At 37.7% G+C, this 16,280-nt stretch overlaps 1 protein-coding gene across 1 annotated transcript in view; it reads right to left on the reverse strand.

Moving 5' to 3' along the window:
* Positions 1–16,280, reverse strand: part of NDFIP1 (Nedd4 family interacting protein 1) — a 51,013-nt gene that overhangs the window by 13,658 nt on the left and 21,075 nt on the right. Inside the window, exons 2-4 of the mRNA XM_055331804.1 lie at positions 9,436–9,523; positions 3,795–3,925; positions 56–143 (exon numbers count right to left, since the gene is read on the reverse strand). Coding sequence (XP_055187779.1) covers positions 56–143; positions 3,795–3,925; positions 9,436–9,523 — 307 coding nt within the window. The remainder of the gene's footprint in view (positions 1–55; positions 144–3,794; positions 3,926–9,435; positions 9,524–16,280) is intronic.

The following is a 16,280-nucleotide window of genomic DNA, read 5'->3' on the forward strand; positions in this document are numbered from 1 at the left end:
AAATTCAAAGCACTCTGGTTTGTGGGAGGTGGTTCTCCTATGTGTATTTACTTACTGAAAAAAGTTAACATGAAAATCCCATCATTTCCTATCCTCAGCTGGTCAGCATCATCAAAGTCATCCCGACCCACAAAATCCTCATCCTAAATGAAAAGAGAAAGAGTAAGGTAAATTCCCAATGAATTATTCATAAGCAAATGAAAGGCATCACAAAAAGGGGATAAAAATGAGTACCAAAGAGAAAATTTACTGAGTTGGCTCAATTCAAAACTATGAACATTAAAAGGCTCATTATGTGTTAAAATTTTCATTTTGTCTTTTAAGACAATTAGAGAAGAAACAAAACTTTCTTCTATTTCTATAGGTTTTTTTTTTTTTTAAAGATTTTACTTATTTATTCATGGGAGACACACACAGAGAGAGAAAGAGGCAGAGGCAGAGCGAGAAGCAGGCCCCCTATGTGGGACTCGATCCCGGGACCCCAGGATCATGCCCTGAGCCAAAGGCAGACGCCCAATCACTGAGCCACCCAGGCATCCCTATCTTTATAGTTTTCTAAATGAATTGTTCATTTAATAACCCAAGTTCTTTAACAATGAGGTTCAAAAATTATAAAGTTCCACGAGAAGTATTCACTCATATGTATCTAAAGAAAAGATATCTATTTGGCTTAAATTTGGCTTACGTTCTAGAATTAGTAATCCAGGGCCTGCTGGGGGGCCCAGAATATTAGTAATCCAGAACCTATTAAGAAACTGAAATGCTTTGTGAGACAAGGGAGAAAAAGGATAGAATAATCACATATGAAGAGGCTCAGAGCTGTCCATAGCTCAACTCCATGACCATCTGTTCACATTAGCAGATAGGTCTGAAACAACCACACTTCCAAGCTTATTGGCAGATAGCATCTTTTCCATCCTAACTTGAAATCAAAATACTCCAAGTCTAGAAGGAACATGATCCTCACCAACATTAACATCAACTATGTGTCCCACCTTTTCAACTGATGTACATTATGTGTTGAGATACTGAAAAACGTATGAATACATACTTAAAAGTTACATGTATACACAGTTCAATTCAATAAAAGTTCCCCAAATGAGGGCAGCCCCGGTGGCTCAGCAGTGTAGCGCCGCCTTCGGCCTAAGGTGTGATCCTGGAGACACGGGATTGAGTCCCATGTTGGGCTTCCTGCATGGAGCCTGCTTTCTCCCTCTGTCTGTGTCTGTGCCCCTCTCTCTGTGTCTCTCATGAATAAATAAAATCTTAATAAATAAATAAATAAATAAAATAAAAGTTCCCCCAAATGAAAAAAAGAAACAAATCTTTAGGACAATCCAAACTCTCCCTACACAGATAAAAAGGGGGTAGGAAGCCCATAACAAGCTGTGGTTTGCCTAGGTAGGGGGTTACTGGAGAACGAAGTGTCAGTGGCAGCTTCCATTTCTAATAACACATTACTTCTGTTAGAAATTCTTACAATAATGTATTTGGTTTATATTTTTTTTAAATATTAAATACCCAGTTTCTGACTTCCTATTAGGAAAAATAATGCTTTACCTAATTATTAGACACTAATTCGTTTTTTTGCATCAATACTCAAAGATATACTACAAAAGGACATGGAAGTAATTTCTAGTAATAATAATATTACAGGTGCCTTCTAACTGTTCTTGCTGTCCTGGGTATCTCTACTACTAGACTCCTACAAATTGTTGCTGACTTAATGTTTCTAAAACACCATTCTTGTCTTACCATATTCTTGCTAAAAAACAAACAGTCTGTGTGACCTCTATGTAAGTCTAAATGCCTCAGCATAGCATTCAGAACACTCCACAACCTATAGTCTGGTCATAAATTCTTTGCTCAAGCAAAATCAATTTCTACATTCACAGACCCTACCCCCCCACCAGGCTAAATTCACATCTGCTTTCTGCCCTTTCCCCTCTGGAATGTTCTTATCCATTAAAACTCAGTGTCCATTTCAAATTCCATCTTTCCATATCAAATTCCATAATCACACAGTAAAAAGTCACAGCTCTTAAAGCTCACTATATCCTTGTACTACTGCTTAGATACTGGTATTTGTGGCCCTTTACCCCAGCTATATTTATGTGCTTGTACAGCAGGAATATCGCCTTATTCAAAGTTTTCTACCTATCCATTGCAAAATACACATTGCAAAATAGCACATTTTATAAAGTTCTCTACACATTTGCTAAATAATGTTAGAAAAATTCCTAATTACGTATACTTGCCAAATAAAAGTATTCTAAGGAGTTCAGTTATTAATCAGAGCTAATATCCCTATGTATTTCCATCGGACAGTTACCATACAGTCTAAAAGGACTACAGAATACACATAGGCCTTTGGAGTCTAGAGTATCCAGGTGTGACCCTCACCTATGCTACTTATTAACTACATTACTTTGGGCAAATTATTTAATCTCTCTGGGCCTCAATTTTTGCATCTGTACATGGGGACAATATAATATCTACCTCACAAGTTACTGTGAGGACTAGAAACAATACATTGGAAACTGAACATAGTATCAAGCATGTCATTTGCTTCCAATACATGGTTATTATATTAAGACTGTTTTGCCCTTAGACCATAAGCTCCTTGAAGATTGCTAGTTTCTCCTTACAGCCTACACTGGGCTTACATTATTATTTTTGTCAAGCAGTGGTTTCAGAAGCCCCATCACTCATAGTAGTTGTGGTCTGTAAAGAGTTCACTACCCTAAGGCCTGAACTTCTGGGGCCTATGCCACTGCACTGCCCAGGCTAAACTGCTGTTTTTGTTCTCATTGTTCATGCTAGTTTCCTGTCAGGACTAGAGTCTGCAACCCTGACTGCCCCACATTCCTAGGGAATGGATCTTACTCCATCTTTTCCCAGTATCTGGCCTAAGGCCCCTATCTTCCATCAGCTTCAATCTAGATGAGTATTTATGAAATCACATCTAGCTATTTGCAGATCTGACATTAAAAACAAAGAATGCCTCAAAGTTTTCTCTTGGCTTTCATCATACCAAGCCCCCACTCCCATGAATCAACATCAGGCTAGATGGGATCTGAATTCACTATGTACTCACAGAGGAGCCATCTGGACTGCTGCTGGCTCATCGACATTATGGCAGGGGGCCCTTCTATAAGCTTAATTCTATAAAGTTGAACTTATTCTCTCTATAGATCTCCCTAGCAGCTATCTACCTCATACCAAAATATGAAATGTGCAGGATCAAGGTCAAGTCAGTGTATTTCCTAAATCAGCCCCTGCTCTAAGACAGGGGCTTTCATGGCAGAAAAGTTGAGAAAATGGTGCTAATAGCACATTCAGAGAAAATAAGCTGGCCTGACTAGTGATCTTCTGTTGATTTGTACCTTTTACTGCATCATTTTCAGGAAGAATTAAGAATTTATTACCCCAAAAGAAAATGTACCTGTTTTTAAAAATTAGCTGTACATGGGGCACCTGGGTGGCTCAGCTGGTTAAGTCTCTGCCTTTGGCTCAAGTCATGGTCCAAGGGTCCTAGGATCAAGCCCTGTAGTGGGCTCTGTGCTCAGCAGGGAGTCTATTTTTCCCTCTCCCTCTAACCCTTCCCCCACTCATTCTCTCTCTGTCTCTCTCTCTCTGTCTCTCTCATTCTCAAATAAATGAAATCTTTAAAAACCCAATTAGCTATACTTTTACTAATCAGTACAATCATAAATAATATATCAAAAGTGGGTAATGAAAAGAACCTAATTCCCATTTAGCAGCCAGCAAGTGACATGGTAAATTGGACTTACTCTTCCAGGAACCAAGGGGATAGTAGCTTCAGCCTTGGTTCTCTCAGCTTCATCGTAGGTGGGCAGTGTTGTTGCCACATTGTAAGATGGAGGCTTTGGAAATCCACACTCATCTTTGTAGTCAAAATATGCTGCAGAATAAAAAGGAAGTCACAATTATATGACCATTAGCTAAACTGAGGAAACTGAGGAAAAAGATTTTCACTAACTCCTGGCATACAAAAACCAGCCATTCCTTTAAGAGTACATATAGAATAAATGAATCAAATGTTTTGTATGAATGTAAGAGATCAAGAATTATTTTTAAACTTATTCACCTTTCAATTATTACATTTATTCACTTAAATCACTTTGCCCTCTCTTCCAAATGCCTTTGGACACTTTTTTCCAACTGTTACATAGTATGTTCACAATTTTAATAGTGGCATAAAGACAACATGTAAGCCAAAAATACCTCACCGGTATGTCTGTAAACTGTACCATGGTTTCCCTCCCATTTATAAATAGGAAAACCAACTTAATAAAAAAGTTAAAATTCATTTCTCACAGGTTTGCTTTAGCACTTTGACTCTTACACATTAGTTTTACCAGGTAGTGTTTTGTATGATGTGCCTAAGGTAACTAATTCAGGTACACAGGCATTATTTATTTGAATTAAATATTTCATTTCCTCTTTTTAATGTTGCATCTTCATTCTCATTAACTCCTATTATAAGAAGCTCAATATTTATTAGAAAAGAGCTATTCAGGGCAGCCCCGGTGGCCTAGCGGTTTAGCGCCTGCCTTCAGTCCAGGGTGTGATCCTGAGGCCCCAGGATCGAGTCCCACATCGGCCTCCCTGTGTGGAGCCTGGTTCTCCCTTTGCCTGTGTCTCTGCCTCTCTCTCTCTCTCTCTCTCTGTGTCTCTCATGAATAAATAAATATAATTTAAAAAAAAAGAAAGAAAGAAAAGAGCTATTCATAAAAGAAAACCACCTTAATCTGGTCACAAGTTTCTATAAAAACCTAGAGTAAGTATTATAATTAACTGTAAATTTTTAAAAGTTTTCTTCCCTAAGATTAGAGAATTGGGACAAAAATGCCTACTCTCACTACTTCTTATCAAACATTACCTCAAAGGTCCTACTAGTTGATGTAATATGGCAAGAAAAGGAAAAGTAAGACATTAAGTATAAGAAGGAAAGAAAATAATTGTCCTTAATCATGGAGAACATGATTGTAGATGTATCAAACCCAAGAGTATCTACAAACTGTTAGAATATATTATTTAAGCAAGTCTCTACATACAAAGTCTCTAGATGGGTGTAAACCATCAACTGTATTTCCATATACCAGCAACAAATAGAAAATAAAACTACATATGGAACATTTTTTACAACATTATGAGGAATAAATCTACTAATAAATATTCAAGTTCTCCATACTGAAACCTACAAAATACTACTGAGAGGATTAAAGATCTTAATTAGATTGAGAGATATGTCATGTTTATAAACTGGAAGATTATAAAGATGTTAATTCTCTTCAAACTGACCCCCCAGATTCAGTGCAATTCCAACTATAATTCCAGTTATTGTTTTGCTACACTTTATGGAAATTGACAAGCTAATTGTAACACGTTTATGGAAATACAAAAGGCCAAGAAAAGCCAAAGCAATCTTGAAAAACAAAATGTCTGAATGACCTGCATTACCAGATATCAGATTATAAAACTTTATAATTAAAACAGTAAAAGATGGGCACAAATATAAATAACAGACCAAAGAACAGTATACTGAGTCCAAAAACATCCACATAGGCATGGTCACCTGATTTACAATAAAGGTGACAGTGCAGAGCAGTGGAGAAAGAATGGTCTTTTTTATAAATGGCGCTGTACCAACTGGCTATCTATATGGAAAAACAAATTAATCTTGACTGCTACCTTACACTACACAGAAAAAAAAATACCAGATGGGATAGAAATCTAATTATGAAAAATAAAATATCACAGCTTTTATAGAAGAAAATATATGAAAATGTGTTATTGAAACTAAAGTTGCCACCTAATCCAAAGAACTTGCTTTTTGCCAGCCCGGGTGGCTGAGTGGTTTAGTGCCGCCTTCGGCCCAATGTGATCCTGGAGACCTAGGGTAGAGTCTCACGTTGGGCTCCCTACATGGAGCTTGCTTCTCCCTCTGCCTGTGCCTCTGCCCCCCGCCCCCCCCCCTCTCTCTGTGTCTCTCATGAATAAATACATCTTTAAAAAAATTTTTTTTCCATGTCAAAATCGCTATTTAAGATACAGGCATAGACATGTATATATAAATATGCGTTACAAATCACTGCATAATTTCCTACCAAGTTTCTTTTTATTTTTCACCAAATCAAACTAAGTCATTAGAACTTGAAAAGTACAATATGAGTTAGCCCATCACCTTACTAATTCTGAATAAATGAATAAAACTGATATCTACTACTGCCTTAAGTTGAAGAAAACCAACATGTTTATTTCTCTATTTCAAATGATTTTTTTAAATGGGATTCATCAATATAGATAGTCATATAATTTTAAGTTTCCATGAAAAGTCTAATGACAATCTTTCAAGTTTAATACATTTAGAACAAAAAACCTCCAATATTTCTTAGACTGTTCAATTTATATGCCACAAATTAAAACAGGTAAAGTATGCAAAATAATTTGTGCTCATTTTTTTTCCTACCAATATGCATATGTCATTTTGTTTCTAACCACTTTTTCTCGTAAGTGGACTAGTAGGTACATAGATAGTCAGCATTTATCTTAAAAAAAAAAAAGTAATGCTAATTCAACAACAAAGGAGGGAAAGGCCATTTAAGCCATTTTAGAGGTTTCCTTAAAAAAAAAATAATGCAAAATCCCAGTTCATACACAATAAAAAGATTAATGTTCTTGAGTAACTTACGATCTCTAAAAACATCTCTCTGAAACTTCTTCACTTATCTGAAACTCAAAGAGCTCAACAGAGACCCAGGAAGTTAAAAGTCTGGTTTATAGGGTGCCTGGGTGGCTCTTAGTAGAGCATGAGACTCTTGATCTCAGGGTTGTGAGTCAAGCCCCACATTGGGTGTAAAGGCTACATAAAATAAAAATTAAAAAATAAATTAAAAGTTTAGTTGTCTATTTTATTTTTAAGGTCTCTGTGTAGTTATATGAAATGCCATAAAACTCAAAGACTATTTGAGACAGCATTGTTCAGGCTCTATTCTAGAAATAGTTCACCTCTACCTTGTACTCAATCTTAAAAAGTCTGTTATTTGCTGTTGAGGCCCATGGCAAGATTAACAAAAATAAAAAAGAAAGAGGTTAAAGAGATTTCATAAGGACAATATAGAAAATACCATCTGACAGCAAAGGGAAATTTGATTCTTTAATCAAAGTTCTACAAATCTCAATGAATAAAGGAATCACTACAGCATGGAATAGAATACCTTCCAGAGAATGTTTCTGATTGTAACCTAAATTGTAAGGGAAAAAAAATTTTTTTTAAGGATTTTATTTATTTATTCATGAGACACAGAGAGAGAGAGGTGGAGACACAGGCAGAGGGAGAAGCAGGCTCCTCACAGGGAGCCCGATGCAGGACTTGATCCCCAGGCCCCAGGATCATGCCCTGAGTCAAAGGCAGATGCTCAACCACTGAGCCACCCAAGCTTCCCATAAGGAAAAATTTAAACAAAGAATATGAATGGTAAGTGAATAAGGGAGAGAAGTGTTTGAGACAAGGATTTCTATCGAAAATGGTTATAAGACTTTTCGATTACAGAAGGTAGAAACTCAGATATTTGGGGAAAAATTACCTCCAAATGATTCTGGGTACTTAAAGGACTTTTATCATTACTGAAACAGGATCCCAAATTTCTTATTAACCAGTTAGAATTTTCACTGGATATATTATTAATGGAAAATCAGTACTTATAGTCTGGGTAGAAATGATTGAATTTGGCATGGCACTGCAACTCTTTCCCAAGTCTTGGTGTTCTCATTCAATTCCATGAGACACCCTAGAATTCTGCAAAAAACCTTAAGTTAGCATTATTAGTTTTAGATGTTTATAAATAAAATTAATACAAGGAGACAGTCATGAATAAATAATAAAACCTTGGAAAAAAAAAAAAAAGAAAAAAGAGGCCCCTAGGCAGCTCAGTGGTTAAGCATCTACTTTTGGCTCAGGTCGTGATCCTGGGGTCCTGGAATCAAGTCTTGCAACAGGCTCCCCTCAGGGAGGCTCCTTCTTCCTCAGTCTATGTCTCTTCTCTCTCTGTGTGTCCCTCATGAATAAATAAATAAATACAATCTTAAAAAAAAAATTGAAGCCAGAGTGGAGGTAAAGAACTATCTGACCCATGTTCTTTTTTTTTTTTTTTAAGATTTTATTTATTTATTCATGAGAGGCACAGAGAGAGAGGCAGAGACACAGGCAGAGGGAGAAGCAGGCTCCACGCAGGGAGCCTGACATGGGACTCAATCCCAGGTCTCCAGGATCACACCCTGGGCTGAAGGCGACCCTAAACCACTAAGCCATCCAGGGATCCCCTGACCCAAGTTCTTCTTCATTATAAAGGCAGCCTCTGGGTCACAGAGACCAACAAATTTAACCCCACATCAACTCACAACAGCTGCCCCAAGCGCTGTACTGAAAAGGATTCTAAAGCTGTGTTTTGGAGAGATGCTATCTTCAACTTACCTATCAACCCTGGGAGTAGGATGGGTTCAGTGGTGGCACCACTGGCCAAATATTTACCACTCTGCCACACTTCTTTTTTAGAGAAAATAGAAGATGTTCCACCAAAACTAGTCAACTTTCCACAACTAAAGTAGAACTGCTTATCAGGCAGCTTTAAACTAACCAGAAGTCCTCAACTGTTGAGATTTTCTTTCTCTTCCTCATCCTTTCTACATAAATATGTGAAAATTTAAAAATCTTCCAGAAGATGTGAGGGTGAAAGATTATTTAAGGAGGGCTTATACTATGAGGAACATTATGGAAGAGCTGAGAGACTTCCAGTTTGTTTTTGTGTGTTTTTTTTTTTTTATCAAGAATTTACTAGCACAAAAGAAATCAAACATACGCTGTTCCAGGTTGCAGGCACTAGAATCGCAAAGAGCCAAATAATTGAGGAAACTACAGAAAGAATAAAAATCAGGGGCAGCCCGGGTGGCTCAGCAGTTTAGTGCCGCCTTCGGCCCAGGGTGTGATCTTGGAGACCCTGGATCAAGTCCCGTATCAGGCTCCCTGCCTGGAGTCTGTTTCTCCCTCTGCCTGTGTCTCTGCGCCTCTCTCTCTCTCTATCTCTCTCATGAATAAATAAATAAATAAAATCTTTAAAAAAAAAAAAAAGGAATGAAAATCAGGTAATCATCTGTTGCTAAATTTCTATTTCCTTCATGTTTTATTGGAATGAAATTGAATTCCATAAAAAAGCCATACCAAAATGGAGTTTTAAGTGTTTTTCAGAACAGTAATTAAGAGTTTTTTTCACTTTTGACAACAAACTACAAATCATGTCAGACTTCTTTGGGAAAGCTGAAGCAAAGGCAAAGATGAACAAACACATACCGGACAAGCCTCTGGCTAAGTGCACTTCAAGAGTTCAAGAGTCATCTCGCACAGTTACGTACCTGCACTTTCTGCAGAGATGCTGCTGTAAGGTGGAGGAGCGTCACCTACAGCCTGTTCTGGTTCTCCAGGCTCTTCCTCATTCTGCAACTAAATAAAAATTCCACATTTTAATCCAAGTATAAAAGACAGAGAAGAACTTGAAAACTGGAACAGCCCTTCTGGAAAGCTAGCTATTTGGCAACATGTTTCAAAAGCCTTAAAACGGGAAAATCCATTACAAAGTATTCTGCTCTGGGGAATTTATCCGAAGGAAATAGTCAAAGAGGCAAAAAAGGTAGATATAAAAGTTATTGCAGCAAAAAAACAGAAACAACCTAAACTCTACCCATAGGAGACTTATTAAAGAAATTTTAGTTCATCTCACAAAGGATCACTAAAGCATCCATAAAAATGGAAATAAAGAAAATTTGATGGCTTAACAGACATTTTAATCTTACTGTTACATGAAAAAAGCAAAATTTAACAAACAGCATGCATAATAGAATCTGGTTGTGAAAGACATCTTTTTTTTTTTTTTAAAGATTTTATTTATTCACGAGAGACACAGAGAGAGAGGCAGAGACATAGGCAGAGGAAGAAGTCTCCTCACAGGGAGCCTGATGCAGGACTCGATCCCAGGACTCCAGGATCACACCCTGAGCCGAAGGCAGGCATTCAACCACTGAGCCATGCAGCCATCTTAATGATGAGAGAAATCTATAGTTCACAACGTTTATCCTTAGATGCTTAGATGATACAATCATAAGGGAATTTTTCCTTTTTGTTGTTTATATGTATATCTCAATTTTTTTGTAATGACCATTTAGCACTTGTATAACTTTTTGAGTTAAAAAGAATAATCTGGGCAGCACCGTTTTCAGCCCAGGACGTGATCCTGGAGACCTCGGATGGAGTCCCACATCAGGTTCTCTGAATGGAGCCTGCTTCTCCCTCTGCCTGTGTCTCTGCCTCTCTCTCTCTCTGTGTCTCTCATGAATAAATAAATAAAATAAATCTTAAATAAATAAATCTTTAAAAAAAATAATAATTTAGGGGTGCCTGGGTGGCTCAGTCAACCAAGAGTCTGCCTTTGGCTCAGGTCATGATGTCCTGGTCTGGGAATGGAGCTCTTCATTGGGCTTCCTGCTCAGCAGGGAATCTGCTTCTCTCTCTCTCCCTCTGCCCCTCCCCACTGACCGTTTTCTCTCTCTCTCTCTCTCAAATAAATAAATAAAATCTTAAAAAAAGAAAAATAGTCCAGTAATAATCACAGAAAACCAAGGTTTACCACTATATTGTTTGCACAGAGAAATTAAATCTTAAATATTTGAGACATTTACAAAAAATAAAATCTTATGTAATTCTACATATATAACCTCTTAATAAATCTCCCTCTTCCCTATCTCAGCTACTTTCTCGATCAAATCTACAGCCCTAGTTACCTTAAATAACTCACACTGAAAAGTGTGTCCTTCTGCCACTGCCAACTCATCTTCATAGAACAAAGACATTTAATTTTTCTAGTGTAATAATAAACTACAGCTCATTTAAAAAAATTAAGAACTGGAGTCAATCTATAAAGTAGCAGAGTATTTACCAATGTAAATGATTTAGGGGTCTGAGTCTTGCCATATGTCATCATAATATATGGAGTCACCTCAGCTATTTGTAAAATACACATCTCTCTAAACCAACTGCTATAGAGAATTTATCTTGAATTGAGACAGGAAAACAGAGAGCCTGATCTCCAGTAACATGAAGCAGAGCTTCCTAATTCCTTAAATTTTAATTAACCATCTCAGTCTCTAATCCCTATGCTATTCAAAATCAGAAGCCAACAACACTTTTCTGATTAATACTGCAATGTATTCAATTTCAAAGGAATTCTTGTGCCAAATTATTACCAACATCTACCATATGGGTACATTTTTTTGAACCCTAGTACTCTAATGTTAAACTTAAGGCACTACCCAAAGAATTGTAACCGAAGATCAATTTTTCTTTTAAAGATGGCTAATAAGGCAAAATAGTACAGTAAAGCCACATGTTCCTGAGACACCATATCAGTTAATTATTGAAACAGAGTTCCTGGGGCCATGATTCACTTGTAATTCTTTTAACATCATAAGAAGCTCTAGACAGAGTATTCTCAGCCTACTCCCACCTAACCACTTTTTTTTAAAAAATATTTTATTTATTTATTCATAAGAGATACACACACAGAAAGAGGCAGAGACACAAGCAGAGGGAGAAGCAGGCTCCATGCAGGGAGCCCAATGTGGGACTCGATCCTGGGTCTCCAAGGATCATGCCCTGGGCCGAAGGCGGTGCCTAACCACAGAGCCACCCAGGCTGCCCCCACCTAACCACTTTTGTGCCCTGAGAATGTCACAGAAGAGTCAACAGCAAAAATAGAGGCAAATATGGACTTTACAGGAATGTTGCCTCGATATACTGTAGCCAGTAATGCTCTTTATCTAAACTAAGCTTGGAATTTTTTACCCGTTTTAGATTTCTTGAGCTTGGTCAAATAATCATGTTACCTCTGCATAATTTAGGGTTTAGAAAGGAAGCGTGACAATTCTGAGAAATACAGAAGTCCAAAGAATAAAGAGGTCTTATGTGTCAGTATCTATGAGATAGGTTGCTTGTCTCCTAGCAACCCGGAGATGTGAAATTTGATCATCCCACATCAAGGTAAGAGATAACAGGGGAAAGAAATTCCAACTGTCTTAGAAATCCCCATTTTCTCTTTGGTGAGAGAAAAACACAAACATTTCCAGGTGAAGTTTTTTTCTCCATTAAACTTCACCACTTTAGAATCATGTACTAATACTCCTTCCAACTGAAAACAAAACTAGAAATGACAAAAAAAAAAAAAAAAACACACACACAAACACAAAAAACAAAAAAGAAAAAACCTCCACTATGACCCTGGAGGCTCCACATGCTGGGATGATCACGACTTCACTGCACAGACTTTCCAACACTGGACTATTTTCTATACGCTGGTGATAAGTTTGGGCTCCACCAAGAAATGTGTTTAAAATAAAATACTACCAGGTAGGGTGGAAAAAAGAGGCAACCACGTGCAGCAAGTACCTAGTGACCACCATCTGTGTGAAAAATAACTTGCGAAACAACAGAATCCCTAAGTATCTATCTTTTTTACATTTTGTGGACTTCTATGGCCATTAATTTGGCTCTGCCAGCCAAACAAACCAGACACTCACTAACATGGGGGGAGGCTGGGGGGAATCCGTACTAGAACTGCAGTGGGACATATGTAGTCGGTTACTTGGTTCCAAAATGTATTTTTAATGCTCCCTTTCCCTTTTCTGTCCCTGGGAATCTTTCCTGTGCAGCTCTCCCTGCCACATCCCTGAGGCTCAGGGATCTTCAGGCTCTCTCCTGAGACTCTCTCAGAGAATTAGGGTCATTGCCACTTTGGGGCTGGTGTTGGAAAGATGCCCAGTCTCTTCTATCAACAAGGTCAGTGGGAGCCTGAGTCCAACCTGTTCCAGAACTCTTGCTGCAGGCGACACTGTGAGGAGCAGGGCTACAAAGTGGTGGGGCCCCCACCGCTGCTCTCCCTGCTGTGCTATTAGATGTGGTGGGTGGGGGAATCCTTTGATTATATCTCCGACAGATAACAAATACTCCGTTGGGGACTGATTTTTTTGTCATATCACTTTTTTTTTGTCATATCACTTTTCTTAATAATTCTATCAATTTCACTTATCTCTAAGTAAGATTTAAATGGTGTTTTCTCTCCCAAACAGAATTACACAATTACCTATGCATGCCATATAAAGTACTGAGTTTAGCACAAAACTACCTAAAATTACCCAGGTCTCAGTCCCTGAAAAGAATAATCCAATCATCTGAAAATCCAGAAGGCCTTTCTCTTTATCACACCCTCACTGTGCCCACGCCCTCCACTGTTCTGATGACCCATGTTCCACTCTACACTCCAAGTAGACCCTGTCATGGCTCCCTAAAAGAACTCTAAAATGCTCCCATGTTCCCACTTTGCATATCACAATCTGCTGTAGTATCTCTTGGCCTTGATCACTTTCTATTTTTATTATTTACCTACAAACAGATGTTAATAATACTTTATCCTCTGGATTCAGCTGGTCAAATATAGTACATCCAAAATAAAGAATGAGGGATCCCTGAGTGGCTCAGCGGTTTAGCGCCTGCCTTCAGCCTAAGGGCTGTGATCCTGGAGTTCCTGGATCCAGTTGTCCCACATCAGGCTCCCTGCATGAAGCCTGCTTCTCCCTCTGCCTGTGTCTATGTCTCTCTCCCTCTCATGAATAAATAAATAAAATCTTTACAAAAAATAAAATAAAATAAAGGATGAGGGGCAGCCCGGGTGGCTCAGTGGTTTAGCGCCACCTTCGGCCCAGTGTGTGATCCTGGAGACCTGGGATCGAGTCCCACACTGGGCTCCCTGCATGGAGTCTGCTTCTCCCTCTGCCTGTGTCTCTGCCTCTCCCTCTCTGTGTCTCTCATGAATAAATAAATAAAATCTTAAAAAAATAATAAAATAAAGGATGTGACTCCTTACTACATACATTCCTCCGTGTCCTATCTCTACTGTTGCTACTAGAAATAAATATATGAAGGGCGTCTGCCTTCAGCTCAGGTCATGATCCCATGGTCCTGGGATCAAGCCCTGTGTGGAGCTCCCTGCTCACCGTGGAGTCTGATTCTCCCTCTCCCTCTTCCCTGTCCCCTGCTTGTACTCTCCTGTTATTTTTCTCTCTCAAATAAATAAAATCTTAAAAAAAGAAGAAATACATGACATTTTACCTAAACAATAGTTTAACAAATCTCCCATACAGAAATAGCTCTATTTCTAATAGAAGCAAACTAGAATATAACGAGTTTAAAGACACTTATACCCTGCAGGTTTAAATTCTTAAATTTGAGTTCCCACCCCAGCAAGAAGGCCTCATCATAGCCGCCACTCAGTAGTTCTAAATATGGTCTTCCATTTAGAAATGAGCTGTTTTTAAGCCACAGCAGAGCCAAGAACAGGATTAGGCTAAGTATGGGCCAACATTTAACAACTGTTAGGTGACAGTATCTAAAGGCACTTAAAAGTCATTCTTGGATTCTATTTACTAAGAATAGGAGAACAAAAAAACCCTACTAAACAACAAAGAGAAAAACAAAAAGCCCATAAAGCCTTATACAGGACAAGAGGTACCAAAATATACCTCATAATTCTCACACAAACACAACAAGCATGTGGAATATAATGCTGAACTAACCAATAAATCCATAGTTATAAGTATTCACACCACCCATTTTTTTCTTGGTTGGGTCCTATTTAAATAGCAAGAGATCTTGCAAGTTTTAAATCCCTTCTTTAGTTATTAATAATAAGTCTCAAAAAATCCTGGATCTCTAGTTTTTTTTTTTTTAAAGATTTTATTTATTTATTCATGAAATAGCGGGAGGCAGAGACACAGGCAGAGGGAGAAGCAGGCTCCATGCAGGGAGCCCGACGTGGGACTCGATCCTGGGGCTCCAGGATCCGGCCCTGGGCTGAAGGCGGCTCTAAACCACTGAGCCACTTGGGCTGCCCCTAAACTCTAGCTTTAAATGTTATCCACCACTTATAATTTTAGAGTTAAATCCTAAATCTTTTACCTTACAATGCAATTTCTAAACCTCTCATTACCAACCCACTACTTCTGCATACTCTTTAAATCCTACCAAATGAGACAGTGTAATTACCAGAAAGTAAACAAGCACATTTCCTTAGGTATACAAGGAGTGTTCATTTTACTCTACTCAGAAATGGCTGAAGTTTGTGACAACTGTGTATTTTCTATTGTATATAACCTGTAGATTTTTAATTGTATACTGACTATATATTGTGTTATTCAACATGTCACCAAACTCTTTATATTCAAAAACGATTCTCTATTAGATTGCTATTAGAGGATGACATTTAAAAAAAAGGTAAATAATTCTGAGAGAAACTCACCAATAAAAAAAATCTAATTAAAAAACGTGCAAACAATTACAAAAGACATTCTCCAAAGAAGATATACAAATGGGTAGTATACACCAGATGGTAAACATCAGTAGTCATTACAGAAATGCAAAATCAAACCAGGAGATATCACCACAAACTTACTAATAAGGCCATAAAAAAAAAACAAAAAAGGAAATTAACAAGTGTTTTTGAGTATACAGAGAAATTAGAATCCTCATGCATTGCCAGCAGGAATGTAAAACTGTGCAACTGTGGAAAAATTTGGCAGTTCCTCAAAAACAAGTTAAACAGAGAGTTATAAAAACATTCAGCAATTCCACTCCTAAGTATATACTCAAGAGAACCAAAACCACAGTTTCACAGAAAAACGTGTATGTGAATGTTCATGGCAGCATTACTTATAATAGTGAAAATTCTCATTAACTGATGAATGGATAAACAAAATATGGTATATCCATACAAAAGGATGGCTAGGAATAATCCATCCTATCAAAAAAAAAAAAAAAAAAGGAATACTGATACATGCTACAGTGCAGATGAAGCTTGAAAACAATATGCTAAGTGAAAGAAACCAGTCACAAAAGACCACATATTTTATGATTCTGTTTATACAAAATAACCAGAAATAGCAAATCCAAGAGACACAGAAAGATGAGCAGTTGCCAGGTGCTAGGGAAGGGAAGAGAAAGTGATTGCTAAGGGATCCGGTTTCTTTTTGGGATGATAAAATGTTCTCCAGTTAGATGGAGGTAATGTTTCCAAAGCTTGTGAAGATACTAAAAATTACTAAGTTGTATACTTTAAAAGGATGAATTTTATGGTAAGTGAATTGTATCTCAAAAACAT

The sequence above is a fragment of the Nyctereutes procyonoides genome, unplaced genomic scaffold, assembly GCF_905146905.1.
Source record: "Nyctereutes procyonoides isolate TBG_1078 unplaced genomic scaffold, NYPRO_anot_genome, whole genome shotgun sequence".
In the NCBI taxonomy this organism is placed as follows: domain Eukaryota; kingdom Metazoa; phylum Chordata; class Mammalia; order Carnivora; family Canidae; genus Nyctereutes; species Nyctereutes procyonoides.